Source organism: Crocuta crocuta, unplaced genomic scaffold, assembly GCF_008692635.1.
Source record: "Crocuta crocuta isolate KB4526 unplaced genomic scaffold, BGI_CrCroc_1.0 scaffold62, whole genome shotgun sequence".
Classification (NCBI taxonomy): domain Eukaryota; kingdom Metazoa; phylum Chordata; class Mammalia; order Carnivora; family Hyaenidae; genus Crocuta; species Crocuta crocuta.
This window is the reverse complement of record NW_027529173.1, coordinates 6,775,218-6,795,569: the sequence shown is the minus strand read 5'-3', so window position 1 is coordinate 6,795,569 and position 20,352 is coordinate 6,775,218. Positions and strand designations below refer to the sequence as shown.

Genomic DNA, 20,352 nt, shown 5'->3' with positions numbered 1-20,352 from the left:
AACTCTTCATTTCTCAAAGACTCTTTCACATTCCCTCTTCCTAGTAAATTAATTATGATTATAAAACAATACCAACATTTAATACGGTTTTTAATCACACAACTAGTATGAAATCTTATACACTGAAGTAACTTTAGAAATCTACTTAATTCCCTTGACATAACAGATAGTGAAATTGAGAATTAAGTGACTTCCCTCACAATAATTCACAACAGCCATGTGTCTGGAATCTGTGTCCATTTTTTTCTCCAACTCATCACAAGATTTTAAGTACCTGTACAAGGGTAGGCCAAGTCACTGTCTTTGTATCACGAACACAATTTAAAAGAGATATTACCTTCTTGTGCTATATACTAGATCAAAATCCTGCTAAGTATTGAATTTTGATAAAAATAAAAGAAAAAACTGTATGGAAAAATCCATATTCATTTTTGATCTGCATCAGCCAATTTCTCTGGATCCATTATGAAAGCATGTAGAGAAGATCATATCACTTAAGCACTGATATAGGAGTGGCAAGTGAAGGTGTCAGGCAGTAATTCTCTACCAGCTAGATACTTTTCTCTCAGAGAGCATGTGTAAATCTTTACAAATCCTTGAGTTTGTAGTCTCACTTGATAGCTATAAGGAAGCCTCATATCTGAGAATCAGAAAGACTCTCATATCTGAGAGCAGTAGATTTCTGCTGCTTCCCTGGAGAGAATGTTTCAACTGTCAATGCATTTAAAACCAAGCAGTTGTATACTGCTCTCCTGAACATATTTAGGAAAAGCCGGCACACAGGATGTTTCATTTCAATGAAAAGGAATGAACAAATTAAAATTAATCAACTTGTCCTTTCTGTAACAATTTGATCACAGGGAAGTAACTTCCAGAATGTTGTTAAGTTAAAGACTGCATATACCTTTTTTTTGGGGGGGGGGTTAAATTTTAATGTTTTGTTTATACTTGAGACAGAGAGAGAGAGAGCACAAGAGGGGAACGAGCAGAGAGAGATTGAGACAGAATCTTAAGCATGCTTCAGGCTCTGAGCTGTCAGCACAGAGCCCAATGCAACGCTTGTACCCACAAACCGCAAGATCATGACCTGAGCCGAAGCCAGACGCTTAACCGACTGAGCCACCTAGCTGCCCCCTTTTTGGTTTGTTTTACTCAACAAATGGACGTTCGCTCACCAAAAACATACAGAGCATATGAAGGACATGGAGAAAGAGAAATGAGGCATTATATTTTAAAGATGGCAATTAAAAGTTGTTCAGCCTTGTTTGTTTGCCCTTGTTGCTGGTATGCTACTTTACTCAGTAAACTAGTATGCAGAATATGTCTTTTTAACCTTTATCACATGTAGTATGCATGAGACATCAGATATTTAAAGTAGTGAAAAATTTCAGCCTACTTAGAGTTATTCCATGCATAAAATAAACTGTGGGATATTTTAGGTACATTGATAATACAGTAAACTATTCACTTAGTTTTTACTAACTAATAAACTTCAATCTAGAAATCAGAGTGATAAATGGGTAAGTGTCTGCTCATGTAGAAAGAGCTCTCACAAAAATGGAAATTTGAACTTATCTCTTCTTTAAATCTGGAGATACTATCAGAGACACTAAATTCTCTCTCCATATCTTTCCAGCACTATATAAGTAGAAATGGCAATGCTTTAAGGGGAAGTAACATTGATTACAGAGGTAAAAGATATTTCTGAGAAATAACATTCTATATTTAATAGACTCCCTGGGTAATAACAATTATGGTAACATTTCTTGAAAGCTGGAGTGAAAACTTTCATGATAAAAATATCCCTAACAATTGTCCCTGTTTCTTAACCAGCAGGAGAAACAAAGCAGACTTCCAGCAAGCATATGCCATATTCAAGGAAAGAAAAGGCCATGTGCTTAGAAGTGCCAGGTGATAATGTGAATACCTGGGTTGTACTATGTTTTTCAATGTGGCTTCAGGAAAATCATGCCATTTCCATGCTACAATGCAAATGTATTTTAACAGGACATATAAACATAAAAAGAAGTTTATGGCATATTATCAAATAAGCATTAATAACAGCTTACCAGATAGCTATGCTTAAAAAGAAAAAAATTCTTAATGTAATTTTTGATTAAAATCCTACACACATATGTAGCTAGAGAGAAAGAGTAGGCAAACATATTATGTAGTATTAATTCACATTATTTTTAGAATATGGATCTGATTCCCACTAATCTTGACTATCTTTACTTGTCACGCAATTAATATGGCAGAAAAAATAACAGATGCTCTGGAATGGAAACTCCTATTTCCAGTATATATAACTATTTGACACATCTATTGAGGCAATGGTAAGATTCTCCCAAAGATCTCCAGTTTGCTCATTGTGGATAAAATAAATATATAAACCAAATTTAACAACACGTTCAAAGGCATCTAAGATGGTCTCCCAACATGTCTTTCCTATTTTTAAAAACTTTTTATGATGGTAAATAAACCCTGGAAAATTCCTTCTTAGATTTTACCACCTGAAACTGCAGCTGTTGGCTGACACTATCAAAGCCTCACAACTCCAAACTCACGTGCAAACCTCATCAAGGGCAGACATTTCTAATTGATTCCAGAAGTATTTCTTTTGCTGAGATCAGGGGGCAAAAGAAGAATAATGAGCAGCTTTTTAGAGGGAATTGGGGGTTAGGGTGTTGAGGGGAGGAGGAGGGGAGCTTTTAAAATCTCAGGCTTGGCCAGAAATGCACAGCAATTTTACGGTCAATTGGCAAGAGCATCTGGAACCAGGCATTCCGGCCTCGTAGTTGATGGTAGTGAAACCAGCTTACAGGCAACAGCAAGCCCATAATGAGTCCCTGTCATGTCCTAGTGGAAACCACCTTGACGTTCTGCCAAATATCCTTGTGCCTTTTTCTCAAGGTCAGGATTCCCCTTAGAGCTCTCGTCTAGTATGTGAAATCCTGTCCACCCATGGATCTTAACCTATTTTAGCCATTCTTAAAGGCAGCACAGCAAAGAAAGTCTAAAAATTATAAACTGCATGTGTTTAATTCCTTGTGTGCTGACAAGGCTTTATATCACAAGGCTGTGTTTGCTTTCATTTGGGGGATATATTTCAAACGCAGCGGGCCATCTTGTTAGTGCATGGAGAGTGTCGGATGCTCAGGTCATAAATCATAGCACAACGCGTGGCACACTCAGACTAGAGCAGGCAAAATGCGAGGCTCTTTGTTATTTCAAACATAGGACAGGTGATTATAAAAAGGGGCAGAGTTTCTTTTTTTAAATGCCAACCAGAAAACCAAGGTGATGTGGAAATAATTTCTTAGCAGTAAATGATGTTTACCTTAAACTGCTGCTCGTAATTCACCATGCTGGCACTCGTAGATTATACCCACAAATAAAGTCCGGTGAGAGGACATCCGTAAAAAATGTAGAGAGATATAAGTGGACAGGATGGAAACTGGTTCAGAGGTCAGGAATGGGCTGTGCAGAGAGCTGAATTTCTAATATTCCTAAATTTCTATTTTTATGAAAACAATATAATGTATTGTATGAGATCTAATGTATCCATTTAGATCTCACTGAAAATTACAAAATTTGCGATGTTAAACTAACATATTTAACATGTTCAACCTGTTTGCTCTTCTGGCTAACCTACTCATGGCAAGAAATCACTTCCAGTTTTCAAACAAGAAGAGCCAAATAAACAAAAAGGACACAGTAAACAAAACAAGCAAAAACTAAACTGCCAGAAATGTATTTAAAATATTTTTAAACTAATGTTTCTTATGTAAAATTCTCCTTGAAACACTTATATTCTGATGATTTTAGGATTGGCTAATCAGAAATATATAAAATGTGTGTTCTTTATAATACACATAATATTAAAATGCAGAAAAAAACTCCTGATGGTGAATATCTCCTTCAATCTAAAGTATTTACTAAAGCAACTGCACTTAGTTGCATGGAAAGGTCCATGCAAGGGCCTTTCTTTTCTTTTCTTTTTTTTTTTTTTTAAACTTTTTAATTTACTTCTGAGAGAGTGAGAGAGAGAGAGAGAGAGAGAGACAGCGTGAGCAGGGAAGGGTCAGAGAGAGGGAGGTACAGAATATGAAGCAGGCTCCAGGCTCTGAGCTAGTTGTCAGCACAGAGCCCGATGAGGGGCTCGAACCCACGAACTCTGAGATCATGACCTGGCCGAAGTCGGACGCTTAACCAACTGAGCCACCCAGGTGCCCTGCAAGGGCTTTTCAAATAAGGGCACAGGAGAAGAGATGGATACATATAGGAGATATAGCTATGTCTCTTAATTTTTACCATTTTAATAGGAAAAGATGATACACAGGTAACTATCATAGATTAATATTACCTTCTATGTAGATTCAATATTTAAAATCCTACATGACACAATACATTTCAGGAAATGTAATGTGATTTTATATATTTAAATATGTATGCTGTATTAAAATAGTATTTAATACAGATACTGTATTAAAACAAAAAAAGGAGTACTATATGCTATTATTGCTTCATTTGGGTTACCACATATTGTGTTGCTTATTAGCAAGAGAAAGTAGTTATTTTTAGAAGACTAATAGAAAGTGGACAGTATTTTTTTTAAATGGTTCATATATAAATCACCCGAAAGAGCTTATTTTCACCTGTTACTTAGCCTGCTCTCCACCTAATACATAAGTTATTTTTTTGACCTTATAGAATAGTACATGGAATGAACATGGGAAATATGTGTGCATTTTGAATGAGATTACACACATAAAGCTCTTTGCATAAAACTTGGAAAAGAGTGAACATTTGTTAATTTTATGTGATGATAACCCCTCAAAAAATATCTTTAGATACCAAACAAGGATGCCAGGGAGAGTGAAAGAATGAATATATTATAAAAATGGAAATGAGACTTAAGTTGAATTTAGGATACAGGAAAAAAGTGACAAAGCTTTATTACATGAGCACATGACAAAAATCTCAATAGGAATTTGCTAAAAACGTGTAGTATTTGTGTCTTTTATGTTATACCATGAATTTTGCATTGGTTTTGCTAAAAATAAAAATCTCTTATATCATATAAAAATATATTCAATAAAATGGCATCATGTACATATAGGAGAATTTCAGTACATTTTAGCAGTTTTACTATGCTGTAGTATAGATTTTGGATAACCCTTAAACTTGATATTCTCCCCTACAAAATGTTGGGGGAAATCCTGCTCTATGCATTCAAAATTCATATAGTCCATAACCTTGGTAAAGAAGCCATGATTGTGTAATGAATCTTCAAATTATATGTTAGCTTTATATTTTTGCATAATTATAGCCTTGATTCATAGCCCTGTTCAGGAGTTGTGTACACATGTAATGGTGATTCTAAGAGGAATTGGAAGCTAGATATATCTAATAGTATATAGAAAAAAGTTTATGCTTTTCTGAATTGTTAATAATGAATGGTTTAATAGTACCACCTTCATATGTGGAGGTTGTATACTATTATTTGGCATTACTCTATGGAAATGAAATCCATTTGAGTTCAATCCTAGGACAATGAAACTAACTACAAACTGGGAGAATATGCTTTTTACAAATATAAATTAAAAAGGACTGGTATGTTCATGTATAGAATTTCTAAAGAGCAGCAGAAGAAAATAACAACTATATAGAAAAATGGGTAAATGGCATGAAAAGGCATATCACAGGAAAAGAAACACAAATGGCCAATAAAGATAAACTAATAATCCACTTCAGCAAAAAAACAGGAAAATGGTAATTAGAGATACAATGAGATACTTAATTCACTGGCACACAAAAGTTAATTCTGCTTTTTAAGGGAGTGTATACCTTAGTAGTGGTGAACTTTATAACCACATTGGAAAACAACCTGACATTCTCTTAATGTAATCATGCCCATTCCCTATAATCTAGTGATTCTGTACCTACCGTATAACCCAGAAAAACTCCATAATGCCATGTGCACTAGAAGATGCCTGCATGAGTTTTCAGTACAGCACTGTAAAAATACAAGCTAGGAACAAACACTAGAGAATGGGTATTTTAAGACAGTTGTACAATGAAATACTTTATAGCAATAAAAGTGAATGAATTATAACCATATGCAACAAAGAGGATACATTTTAGAAATAAAACATTCCAGTAAATTAAAGGAAGTAGCAGGAAATGGTATGTTGGATACCATTTTATTGCACTCAAACATTGTATATAACTAAATCACATACTGCTTAGTGATAAATTTAGGAATATATGAAAAACTTAGGATTTGTTTAGAAAACACATGGAAATGATAAGCACTAAGTATAAAATAAGAGCTGTGCTTGTGGAAGTGTGAAATAGAGGAGGGATCACACAGTGTTAAAAATACTTCACTGGTATTATAATACTATATTTTAATTGTGTGGTTTTCATTTTATTATCTTTTAAAACTATTTTCTATAATTTAATTATAATAAATACTAGAAAATAGAAAATAATAAGTTGATATGAAGCATTATTTAAAACTGATATAACTACTGCCTATAAACACAAACTACGTGCAGTTGATAAAAATATCTGAAGTTTGAATAATTTTAAAATAGATACGTCAAAAATACTGTATATCATGAATATTCATAGGTCAGTTTGTGTGTGTGTGTGTGTGTGTGTGTGTGTGTGTGATTTTCCCTTTAAATCCATAATTATGTTTATAACAGATTACCACATATTTCATGAAAAAATTGGGTACAGTCTGTTCTTTGCATTCATAATGTGACCAAATGTAAAACTGAAATGAATTGCCTGAGATGACTTCAGACAAATATGTTTACATTCTGTGATATACTAGTCATCATGAATTTAAGTCATATAAAACCCATATGTGGTATGGCCCACAGTGGCCATAAGTTCACATGTGCCCTTTTACAACTGACTCGACAGTTCTTCAATCAAGAGATGGAGTCTATTTCTCCACCTCTGAACACTGGCTAGACTGTTCCTATGCTGTGACCAATGGAATGTGGCAGAGTAACTTTTCTGAGTTCCAGAGCCGTGGCTTCAAGAAGTCTTGCAACTTCATGTTCCTGAAATTGCCATGTAAAGACCTGGTCTGGCCCACTGGAGAGTGCAAGGTTGTGTGGAAAGAAAATAAAGGTGCTGCTGCCAGCCCAAACTGAGTCTCTTCAGGTGACCCATGTGACTTCCCAGCCCAGCTCCCTCCTCTCCTAAACATATAGCCCAATAAGTGAGCCCAAGAGAAAGAAACAGAGTTGCCTTATATTTGTGAGAAATAATAAATAAGTCATTAATTTTGGGTTGGTTGGTTATGCAGAAACAGATAAATAACAAGGAAAGCTGAATTTTAGCAAAACAGAAAGAATGAATAATCCATGACTTGGATTCTAAACCTTCCTTCACTTTCTGATTCAGGTATTCTTACCAAATATTTAGCTAACAAGGGGCATATGATTATACATGTCTTGTGGTCTGAAGTCAATAAATATTCAATTCATCATTCTATGTGAGGTTAGAATTCTAGCAACTTGGTCTCCTCCATTTTGGTGAGTAACAGCTACATAGCAGGGGCTACCAGTGTTTCTTTACTGAATAAATAATAAATGTTCAAGTCTTATTGTCATTGCTCCTGAATATTGGCTTCCAGTTCTGTACAGAAAATGCCTCAGGTGGCACACAGTTAACCTTGGTTAATGTTTTTTTCTTTTTTCCCCCCAAAAGATCTGTCCAGGCAAGATTATAATGTTGAAAAAGTAACTAAAAATAAGGCATGACAAATTAATTCCACAGTTCAACAGCAAGGAGGATGTTTCCTAAAGGTTGAGATGCATACTAATGGTGATACTTGATATGAGTTCAGTTCGAATCCTGGAGCAGGTTCCCTCCAAGGATTTTCTCTTTGGATGCAAGTGGTATTTTCTGCACTCCAAACTGAGTCCCTCCCCAAGGTCCTTAAGATCTAAAGCATTACTCCCATCACTTAGCAGGGCCTTTTGGTGCTCTGAAAAGAATGCACACTATACCCAGCTCCTGAATGGCTCAAGTCTATGTGTCCTCTTAAAATGAATGTGTCCCCAAAATTGTTGATCTCCAGGACCCACAATCAGTGACTATGAGACAAAAAAGTACCTTTCTGTGAGTTTCATGTTGTTTACCTAATTTAACTTGTTTGTTTTGACCTTACACTTCAATATGACACTTACAAATAAAACAGGGGGTTGGGATGGGAACGTGAATACTGGAAGTAATTTTGACAATAGCAATAAGCCAAATATCCCCATATTGCTGAATAATGACATTTTTATCAATTAGGCTTATTATTTTTCCTAGTATTTTTATTTCAAAAATTTATGACCTTTTAAATTGGGTATTTCAGTACCTGGATGGCTCAGTCAGTTAACCATCTGACTTTGGCTCATGTCATGATCTCACAGTTTGTGAGTTCAAGCCCCGTGTCGGATTCTGTGCTTGATAGCCCAGAGCCTGGAGTCTCCTTCAGATCCTGTGTCTCCTTCTCTCTGCCTCTTCCCAGCTCATGCTCTGTCTCTCTCTCTCTCTCACACACACAAATAAACATTAAACAAAATTAAAAATAAATTGTGTATTTCTATTTCTGGGTATTTTTAATTTTATTGTTTTCTGTCTATTGCTATTTTAAAAAATTTCCATTTAAAATGAATGTATTTAAATTTTAAAAGAGATAATTAAAGAAAAATATTGAGATGAATCAAAGTGACTTGCAGATACATCATTAGTTGTGTTTTTCTTTTCTACAGAAACAGGTTTTTTCCAAGAAGTTCCTAAATATGCTAATGAAAAAGTGTACACAATTTTCCTCTTGACTGTTAGAAATAAAGTAAGCTGCTATATATTAGAGTCTTAATTTTATTTATCCCTATATTCTTTTTATTAGCTTGATGTCCCAGAGTGAGGAATGAGCCAGCTGTCTCAAGTGAGTATGTCTATGAACGCTTCACTTAGGGCTTTGGAGGTTATGTGAAAGGGTTCGGATTTTAGTTTATGTGCCATCTAAACCTATTTAGCAGTTTAAACTAAATTTGATTATGGTGTTATACATATAAAATGTATTGGAAAGTATCAAGAGTAGAGTAAGGTGAATGAATATTTAGGAGTGAACTGTAGTAGACCCAACAAGATATACGAACACTTTCAATTAGGATTGTGACAAGGAGGATGAGGTTGAATCAATATCTCAGTGTAGAAGGAACAGAAATTGCTGAGCAGATGTGGGTGGCAAAAGAGAGGGTTAAAATAAGAATGATTCCCTAGATTTACAAATACAGTAAAAGTGTCTATGGTACCTAATTATTGGTATGTAAATCTACCGAGGTAGAAAAAGATATGTAGGAGAAGGCATGAAGAGCTCACTTTTGCACATGCAATTATTGTATGATGTGCCTATGCTATTCAAGAGAATATCTTAAATAGGTAATAGAATGTGTGAGTTTACAGCTGAGGTTACAGGTCCGGCCCAGGCATAAAGATGTGGGAGTCATCACCACATCCACAGTGTTTAGAGAAATAGAAATGAGTAAGAGTAGATACAGAAAAAAGCAGAATTCAGGTCATAAAGAATACCAACATTGAGGTGCACCTGGGTAGCTGAGTCTGTTAAGCATCTGACTCTTGATTTCTGCTCAGGTCATGATCTTGCAGTTTGTAGGTTCAAGCCCCACTTAGGTTTGAATCCTGTCTCTCTTATATACAGGATTGTAGCCTTGAACAACTTACTTGTCTTCTTAATGTCTCATTTCCTAATCTGCTAAAGGTGACTTAAAGTAACATCCATATTATAAAGTGGTTGTATTTAAGGAAATAATGTGTACAAACCACTTAGAATACTAACTGCAGCAGTTTTAAACTAAAATTACCTATTATATTTATTGGTAAAATTTTAAATAAATGATGATATAACCAAAAAGCTTATATATGGATGTAGTTTAATTGAAGCCTTCTGATTATTTTAGTGATAAATCTATAAACAAAAAATCAGCAACTAAATTCCTAGTTCTGTTCCTTTCTTGATAAGCTAGGCAGATGACATGATTATCCATGTAGAAAATTGGAAAGGATCAACAAAAAACTCCTGTAACTAGTAAGTGATTAGGGCACATTTGCAGGATACAACATTAATATAAAAAGTCAATCATTTTCCTTCATACCAGAAATGAACAAGTGGGGTTTGAAATTTAAAAGTGCAATGCCATTCAAATTAAAACAAAAAAAAAAATAATCAAGTAATAAATGTAACAAAATACTGTATGTACAAGATCTATATAAGGAAAATTACAAAAAGCCAAGAATGAAATAAAAAACTAAATAGAGAGATATGGAATATCCATGAATATGGATATGAATCCATACTGTCAATACGTCAATGTCAAAATCGTCAAGGTATCAGTTTTCCCAGCTAGATTCAATGCAATCACAATCAAAATCCCACCAAATTATTTTTTGATATCAACAAACTGATTCTAGCTTACATGAAGAGGCAAAAGACCCAGAATAGCCAACACAATTTTGGAGGAGAAGGAAAATTCTGGTAGGCTGACACTATCTTACTTCAAGACTTACTGTAAAGCAACGTTGATCAAGGCAGTGTATTACTGGTAAAAAAAGATAGTTATATCAACGGAACAGATTAGACAGCCAGGAAATTGATGCACATACATATAGTCAACTGATCTTTGACAAGGGAGCAAAGACAGTATAGTGGAGCAGAGTCTTTTCAACAAATGGTGCTGAAAGAAATGGACATACGCACATACATACACATACACACATAAATGAATCTAGACACAGACATCATGCTCTTCATAAAAAATCACTCAAAACTTACTAAAAAGTCACAGATTTAAATTTAAAAATGCAAAACTATAAAACTCCTAGAAGATAACATAGGAGAAAACAGATGATCTTAGGTATAGCAGTGTTTTTTTATATATATAACATGAAAAACACATTCCACCAAATAATTTATAAGCTGAATTTTTAAATTAAAAACTTCTGCTATCCAAAAGACAGTGTCAAAAGAATGACATGACAAGCCACAGACTAGAACGAATTTCCTAAAAACACATCTAATAAAGGACTGTTATCCATAATATACAAAGGACTCATAAAACTCAACAATAAGAAACCTACCCAATTTTTAAAAATGGCCCAAAAATCTTAACAGACACCTCACCAAAGAACAGACACAGATGGTAAATAATGCGAGGAAAAGATTCTCCACATCATATGTCAACAGGGAAATGCAAATGAAAACAATGCCATATCACTACATGTGTATTAGAATGGCCAAAATTTGGAACACTGCCAGCACCAAATGCTGGTGAGGATATGAAGCAAAAGGAGTTCCCATTCAGGGATGCAAAAGAGTATGTCCATTTTGGAAGATGGTTTGGGGATTTCTTACAAAACTAAACATACTGTTATCAGATGATAATTGTGCTCCTTCATATTTGCCCAGAGGAACTGAAAATTTATGTCCACACAAAAACCTGTTCAGGGATATTTAGAGCATTGCTATTTATAATTGCCAAAAGCAACCACAATGTCCTTAAATAGGTGAATGAATAAACTGTGGTATATACAAAAAATGGAAAATTGTTCAGCACAACTTTCAGCACAAACAAATGGGCTGTGCAGCCATAAAAAGACATGGAGAAAGCGTAAATGCATATTACTAAGTAAAAGAAGGCAATCTGAAAACATTTCATACTGTCTGATTCCAACTATATGACTTTCTGAAAAGGCAGAACTATGAACACAGTAAAAAGATGAGTGGATGTCAGGGACTGAGGTACACACAGACATAATAGGCAGAGCACAGAGGAGTTTGAGGACAGTGAAAATACCTGGTATGATGCTATAATAATAGCTACTGGTTACTATCTATTTCCCCACACCATAAATTTTCAACACCAACAGAGAACTGTAAGGTAAATTTTGGACTTTGGGTGACTATGATCTGTCAATCTAGGTTCATTGATTGTAACAAATGCACCACCCTGGTGAGGAATGTTGATAATTGAAGAGACTGTGCATGTGTGGGGGCAGGAGATACACAGGAAGTCTCTTTCTTCCCCTCAGTTTTGCTGTAAAACTTAAATTGCTCTAAAAAATAAAGTTTCAATTTTTAAAAAATCATGGTTTCATGACATCAGTCAGTTACTTTACAGTGACACCTCAAATAAATAGAAGCCCTTGGACTGTGACAGCACAGCTGGTGGAAACATCCCTCCCATCCATGGTGTGCTGCTCCCTGTCACTGCCAATAGCATTCGAGTGTCTTTAACTGAAGCTGTGACCTCTCTCGGGCTGTCCAGGGCTATCTCTTATATATTTTTTCCTCAATTTCTATTACAAAACTCTGAACAGGTAAACTTGGCTTTAAAAAAAAACACTTCACAATATAGGATTAAAACTAACATATGTTCACTAAGGAATCTAGTAACCACAAAAAAAAAATCAAGTCATGACACACAAACATAACCAATAATAAACTGGGTATATTTTCTTCCCATCTACGTTCTCTGCTTTGAATTGTTTATGCAGAACTGATTAATAAACCTACCAACAAGAAGGTAACCATGAAATCAATAAACATAATCCTATCAAAGAAAATCGAACTTGGCGATCCATCACCACTCCCAGCTTTTCCTCCTAGATCCTTCCCATCTCAGTTCATGGTAACTCCATTTTATTTCTTCACATCAAAACCACTGGAGTTTTTCTTGACACATGTTTTGCTGTTGTTTTCCCATCTTCTCATTTGACCTGTCAGAAAAGCTTACCTGTTCCACATTAAAATTGCGTGCTGAATCTGACCACTTCCCACCTTCTCTGGAACTCCAGCTTCTCTCACTTGCATGTTTATGATAGCATCCTGACTGGTATCTTTGCATCCTCTTCCTATCCCCTTTCATTTATCTTCAACTCAGTCATCAACATGATCTTAAAATATAAGTCAGTTCATGCTCTTCCTGTGCTCAAACTCTCTGGGTGCAGTCATTTCAGTAGGAGTAAAATGGATAATAAAAATGACCAAAAGGACCTATGTGGTCTGACCTCTGTTGCTGCTCTGACCACCTTTTCTACCACCTTCCCTCTTGCTAACTCCAATTCCAAACACGTGTAGTATTCTAGGAACATGCTAGGTATACCCTGCCTCAGCACCTTTGCACTTGATGTTGCCTTTATCTGTTCTTCCCCAGGAATCCACATGGCTTTTGTCCTCACATCAGGTCTTAAGTGAAATGCCACCAGCCTTCCCTAGGTACCATGTTTTAAAAAAATTTTGCCTCTCCACACCTGATTTATTTTTCACTATAGTACTTAGCATTATCTGATAAACCATATATATGAATATAGTCATACATAAGTGTGTATGTATATAAATATTTGCCTAAGTTATTGTATGCACCCTCCCCAACTATAGCAGGAAGAAACGAGGGTGTTCCCATAGTCCCTGCGCCTGCTGCCTATGACCTATCAGCCTGTACAATCTCCTCCTCTGGAGGGTAGGAGAAGCCTGTGACTTGCTTCTAGCCAATAGCATGTGGCATAGGTGAAGGGATACAGCAGATGTAATTAAGGTCCTAAATCAGTTGTTTTTCATTTGATAAAACAGGAAATTATCCTGGAGGATCTTTGGTTGATCAGCTGAAAGATTTCAAAAGGGGGCTGAGCCCTTCCTGAAACAAGTTCCTCCTTGCTGGCTTGATGAAGTACACAGCCATATTGAGGAAGCCCATGTGGCATGGACCTACAGGCAGCCTGCGGGACCTAAGGGCAGACTCCAGTCAAAAGCCAGCAAAAAGCTGGCGCCCTAAGTCATACAGCTGCAAGGAAATGAGTTCTGTCAACAATGTGAATGAGTTTGAAAGTGGATTTTTCCGTAGTTGAGCCTCCAGATGAGAACACAATCTGGCCAATACTTACCTTAAACGTGGTCTCTTGAGATGCTGAGCAGAGCTCTGAGCAAAACTGTGCCTGACCTCCTGACCCATGGGAACTATTAGATAATAAATGTGTGTTGTTTTAAGCCACTAAATTTGTGGTAATTTGTTACACAGCAATCAAAAATTAATACACTGATTAAAATCTAATCTCCACAAAGACAAGGCTTTTGCTTTGTTTTTACTGGGGCAGGTGTTCAGTAAGTGTTGAATAAATGTTTCTGCCTACCATTTAAAGCATTAGGCAGGCTGGTTCTATCTTCTGTGGGCATTTTTAAACCTCCTATCAGGATCCACACTTTGGGCTGTTGTTACTAGGCTCGTCTCATCACTTAAACCATGGTCTCCCTTGCTTCCAGACTATACTCTCCCTTCAATCAAGGTCTCCATCTTCCTCCCTACATGTCCAAATTCTACCCAGCTCTTGCACACATCTTCAGCAGGTACAACTTGGTTTACCGTGCAGGAGTGATGTGTTTCTATTTTAATGATTTAAACCAAAAACTGGAAGTCCGATGTTAGAATTTTTCTGAAGCCTTAATTTAAAGCCATTGCAAGTTCTTTTGGAATCAGTTCAAATTATTTGGCCACTAATAAGCAGGTTTAGTTTTTCAGTGCTTTTAATGCCCTAGTTTTAAAAACATTATTTTAAATTTGTGTGCATAGTTTGTGTATGTATGTGTGTGTATAGTACACATGAATATAATTATTATTAATAAGACTCATTACTTAAATACCAGGTATTATGCTAGGTTCTCTTGACTCTATTGCCTTTACTCCTTTGAATATCAAAGCAATCACCGTAAGATGTTTATTTTCCTTTTTGCTGAGGGAACTAAGCTAAGGGAGCTAAGATGGGGTTGTTTAAGAAAAGTTCCCAAAAGCCACACAACCAATTGGCAGAGCTGGGGATGACACATAGGTTATGTGACTTCAAAGCCAATGATTTTTCTAGTACCTTAACTACCCCCTCAATTACATAAGAAGTGATATGAAACAAAATACACATAGGATCAAAATATCTGTAAATAGCATTTCCCATTATCTTATATACCTACATAGTTACTAAAAATAGCTATTCATCTTTGACTTTGTTATTTTCCCTTTAAAGGTGCATCATGTTTACACATTTTTAAAGCTACTGACAGAAGAAAATTAAACAACCACAAATTCACAGGCATATCTTAGAACAAACTACACTTGAGCTAGTAGAAAAAAAATGTGTGCGCTGTATGTTAGTGAGAAATGCATGAATAAAAGAATGTTTTTCTGTCAGATTTCCTGTCAAAGAAAAGGCAAGTAAAAAAAAAAAAATATGAGTTGGTGGTCAAAATATTAACCAACCTAGCTAAAGAAATGTATAAGGGTATGGATTAACCACTGTACACACTAAATAAACAACTACGTATTTGTATAGTTAATTATATTTATAAATAGACAGAGCACCACTTCCTTACTTCATATTCTAGTGGATGAAAGCTAAAGAGAACAGTAGGATCAGTCTAATTTTAGTTTTCTGAGGAACCTCCATACTGTTCTCCAGAATGGCTGCACCAGTTTGCATTCCCACCAACAGTACAAGAGGGTTCCCCTTTCTCTGCATCCTCACCATTACCTGTTGTTTCTGGTATTGTAAATTTTAGCCATTCTGACATCTGTGTGGTGTTATTTCTTCACGGTTTTGATTTTTATTTCCCTGATGATGGGTAATATTGAACACCTTCTCATGTATCTGTTGGCCATCTGGATGTCTTCTTTGAAAAAATGTCTATCCATGTCTTCTACCATATGATCCAGCAATTGTACTACTGGGTATTTACCCAAAGGATACAAAAATAAAGATCCTACAGATTCAAAGGTACATGCACTCCAATGTGTATAGCAGCATTATCAACAATAGCCAAACTATGGAGAGAGCTCAAATGTCCATCGACTGATGAATGGATAAAGAAGATGTGGTATACATATACAATGGAATACTGCTCAGCCATCAAAAAGAATGAAATTTTGCCATTTGCAACAATGTAGATGGAGTGAGAATATATTATTCTAAGTGAGATAAGTAAATCAGAGAAAGACAAAAACCATTTGGTTTTACACATAGGTGGAATTTAAGAAACAAAACAGATGAATACATTGGAGGTGGGGAGGAAGAGGAGAGAGGAAAATAAACCATAAGAGACTCTTAATGATAGAAAACAAACTGTGGGTTAACGGACAGAAGTAGATGGGAGATGGGCTTGATGGGTGATGGGTGTTAAAGAGGGCACTTGTGATGAGAACTGGATGTTGTATGTAAGTGATCAATCACTAAATGCTACTCCTGAAACAAATAATGCACTGCATGTTGGTTAACTAAAATTTAAATTCAAAAAAAAAAAAAAAGCAAAAGGGAATAAATCTTCCACATACATGTCACAGGATCAAATTTAAATTCAACTTTATATTTCTGACTCACAATTATAACTACCTAAGCACTGCTTTAATATCTAAGTAAAAAATAATTTAAGGTCGGTTTTCCATTCTGTGTGTGCTTGTGTGTATGTGATTAAAGTTGTAAGTATAGTCAGCAGTATGCTTGCTTAGTGTAGAAGGACTGTTACCATGCAAATATATTGCGTGTGACCTACATAATAAAGCAGTATAACAGAAAGCCTCCTACCAGACTTCTAGATAAATAGAGAAGAGGCACAGGGCTACAAGCCGATGTTGCCAATATGTAAAATTTTAATTTATAAAAGAAGGGATCAGCTGCTTCAGTGACACTGATTCTAATGATACCTTCAAAGAAAATGAGAACATTGTGTCCTCATAGTATAATCACTGCAGGTCAGTAAGCCCTAATTCCTATTGAATGAAGTCACTCAGTCCATTTATTAGGGTTCTGAACTCCTTCTGTGGGGCAAAGAATAGTTTTATTAATACTATGATAAATGGTAAAAATTCATGTAAAGTTCTAAGAAATGTGAGGAAAATGCAAATTTGAAATTCACAATTAAGAATATAAAAATTGGAGTGTCTGGATGGCTCAGTTACTTAAGCTACCAACTCCTGATTTTGGCTCAGGTCATGATTTCACAGTTCATTAGTTCAAGCCTCACATCAGCCTGCACATTGACTGTGCAGAGCCTGCTTGGGATTATCTCTCTCCCCTCTCTCTCTGCTCCTGCCATGTTTGCTTGCTCTCTTTCTCTCTCAAAATAAGTAAAATAAACTTTAAAGAGTTATTAAGAATATAAGAACTGATAACTAGTTTTTTAATTTTGAATTGAAATTAAAGAATATAAGAATTGATAATTTTTTTGAACTTTAGAAAAAGTGGAAGAAAAGGCTGCTCCACAAGTAAAATGCTGATCATAAAACAGTTGCCCAGTCTTTACCACATAGTTACTGACCTCTGGTCAGAGAAGACTTGTTCAGTTTTAACCACAAAAAATCAATCATTAATAATGATGATGATGATAATACCTTAATAATAGTGGTATTAATATTTTAAATGATAATATTAGAATAATCATAGTAATATGAACAATGACAATAGCTAAATTATATCAAGGACTTGCTATGTGGTACCCTTGTGTCAATGAATTTATCGACAACCATACGAAGCAGATAGCATTAGTACACCATTTTAAGGAAATGTCTTATTGGCAAATCACAGTCAATGTTTACTCTTGAAGAATAGGCCACATATGTGCCTCGATGGGCAAGGATAGGTTCTAGAAAGAGTAGGTGAGTAGTCTGAAATATTCTGCCATTATGTCCTCTCTTCCCTTCTTTTTGCTTTTAAATAGAAGATAATTCAGAGGTAAATTATTGAAACCATTAGTGTTTTCAAAACATTTTTGCAGTCAAATTGATAAGACCTTTTATTTTGGTCTTCACATTTCTCAATGTACTTTTGCTACATTGTATAGGTATTTTTTTAATTTAAATCCCTTGAGATGAATGAGTATTGCTATCATTACATGGAAGAAAATATTGCTAGACAATTAAAAGCTACAATGTCAGACTGTCTGACTTTGTATCCTAACTTGTTCACTTATTACTTATATTAATTCAAACTAGTTTTCAACCTCTCTGTAACTCAATTTTTTTCATTATAAAAATAAGCATAGCAACTATATCATGAGACACATCGATATGAAGATTAAATTCAATAATAGCAGTAAGGCATTTAGAACATAAATCTCAGTGTGTGTTAACTCTCATTAAACCTATTTTGCAAGTAAACAACCTGGGGAACAGAGTCCAGTGTAACAGAGTCACCATCAGACTAAGAATTCATAATCATGACTTGTAGATTCCACAGTATTGCTCCTCTATATCCACCATGTCAATTGTTCCCAAAATTGACTTTTGGATCATGAGGCAAACTACAGAATTATTCAAAGGGATCTTTAATTTCATATAAAATGATAATAATAGCTTCTAATATATATTAAGCTTGTACTGTATGTTAAGCACTGTGCCAAATCTCTTACACAGATTTTCATTTAATTTTCCAAATTCTATTAGACATTATTACTTATCCATTTATAGATAAGGAAAGTAAGTCTGAGAATATTTAAGTTGACAAATAACTGCCCAAGGACACACTAGTAATTTCCTGAGTTAGAAATCAAATTCAGGCAATGTGGCTTCAAAGCTCAAATGATAACCACTCACTTTTACCTACTGACTGACCAAAATAAGTAAATGGACAGCACCTCACCACTAAAATTCATCATGTTCAAAAGCTGGGCACACTACACTGTCCTCCACTATCCCATCATCAAAGAAACCCAAATGCAATGTGGTTTTCCAAGCATACATTCCCACTTGTTTATGGCTACCTTAAAACCCTACCTTTTCTATTTGCTTCTGGAGCATTTATGGTAAACTACTACAATATACCCAAGAGTAGATTCATTAAATGGAATTATTTTCTTTTTTACATGTAATTATAATATCTTCCCTCACCCAGAGTGTGAAAATATATTTTATTTTTTGGCATGTATATTTCCAAGTTTCATTAAACACGTGTAATTTAAGCTTCATTATTTTGCTTTTAGATTCTATTCTCAGGAAACAATGTAAGTACACACCACATAAACTTTATTTAGTGCCTGTTTACATGCAAAATTTATTGAATTAGATGATATCTAGTATCCTGATACTAAGATTTTATGCTTCATTTTTTAAATTTGCATGACTTTTAAAGTAGTAAATATAGTCAGGTGCAGAAATTTTAGAGGTAGTAAAGAATATTAACTTAATGGAAAATCTTCCACATATTTTTTTATCCTAGTCACACAATTCACCTTCCCATAGGCAACCATATGGAAAGTTCTTATTATCTTTCCAGATATATTGACATATATACGACAAATATATATATATTTCCTCTTCCTCAATTTTATATTCAAATGCCTTATATGGTGGTGCCAAATTGTTTTCCAAAGAGCTTATTTCAATTTACAATCATTACTAATTTATAAAAGCTCTTGTTTTAGTTTTTCCATCGATGCTGGAGGAATGTTTGCATTTATGTTTCATGTTTAAATAAGATTACACACACTGGGCATGTTGGTAGGCTGATTAGCACCAAAGTTAAACAATATAAACCTTAATTTAGAAGAAAAAAGTTGTTTGCATTAAATCTTTAGTGATAAGGATAAAATTTTTTTAAACATGTATCTAAGGACTGAGACAATAAATATATGCCCAAAAGCTTTTGGAAGCTCTTAGAAGAGAAGTTTTAATCATCACAGAAGGTCAAATTATAACTTAAAATTTTCAGTTGTAGAAAAATCTCAATGACATCAGTGATCTTATTTCTATAGAATCATTACCTCTTGTGGGCAATTGATAAAACATTTTAGTCACCTTAAACGCCTAAGAAGAAAACAATCTCCAATGGAAGAATCTCTGCCATGAACTTTTTGTAAAATTATTTGTTTACTTGTTGAGAACCAACTATGTGACCTAATTTTTCTCTATAAACATCATGCAATGTAATTTGTCCAACAAGTCTATGAGGTTCATGATATCAATCCAAATTTAAAGACCAGAAAAATAAAACTCCACATATTAACTAGCTCAGGTGACACAATTAATATGGTACAGTAAGTAAAAGAATAGGTAAATGTTTCTCACAAGTACTAGTCACAAAATAGACAAATCATTGTTTAATAAATGGATTAAATATATAATATATGTATAATTGTGCTACAGCCACCTAAAAATATATGTCTTACCTCAAAAACAAATGACAAAGAAGGAGTGAAAGGCTTCAGATGACCAAATCTACACAACATTAAGAACACCAAGCAACGGAAAGTTTCCAGAACGGCTGCCTTAGGTCTGAAATAAA

General features: G+C 34.9%; 1 protein-coding gene across 2 annotated transcripts in view; it reads right to left on the bottom strand.

Moving 5' to 3' along the window:
• The window catches only part of AGMO (alkylglycerol monooxygenase), a 330,508-nt gene that overhangs the window by 124,394 nt on the left and 185,762 nt on the right, over nt 1–20,352 (bottom strand). For both annotated transcript variants that reach the window (XM_077757623.1, XM_077757624.1), the window contains one exon: nt 20,237–20,342. In XM_077757623.1, coding sequence (XP_077613749.1) covers nt 20,237–20,342 — 106 coding nt within the window. The remainder of the gene's footprint in view (nt 1–20,236; nt 20,343–20,352) is intronic.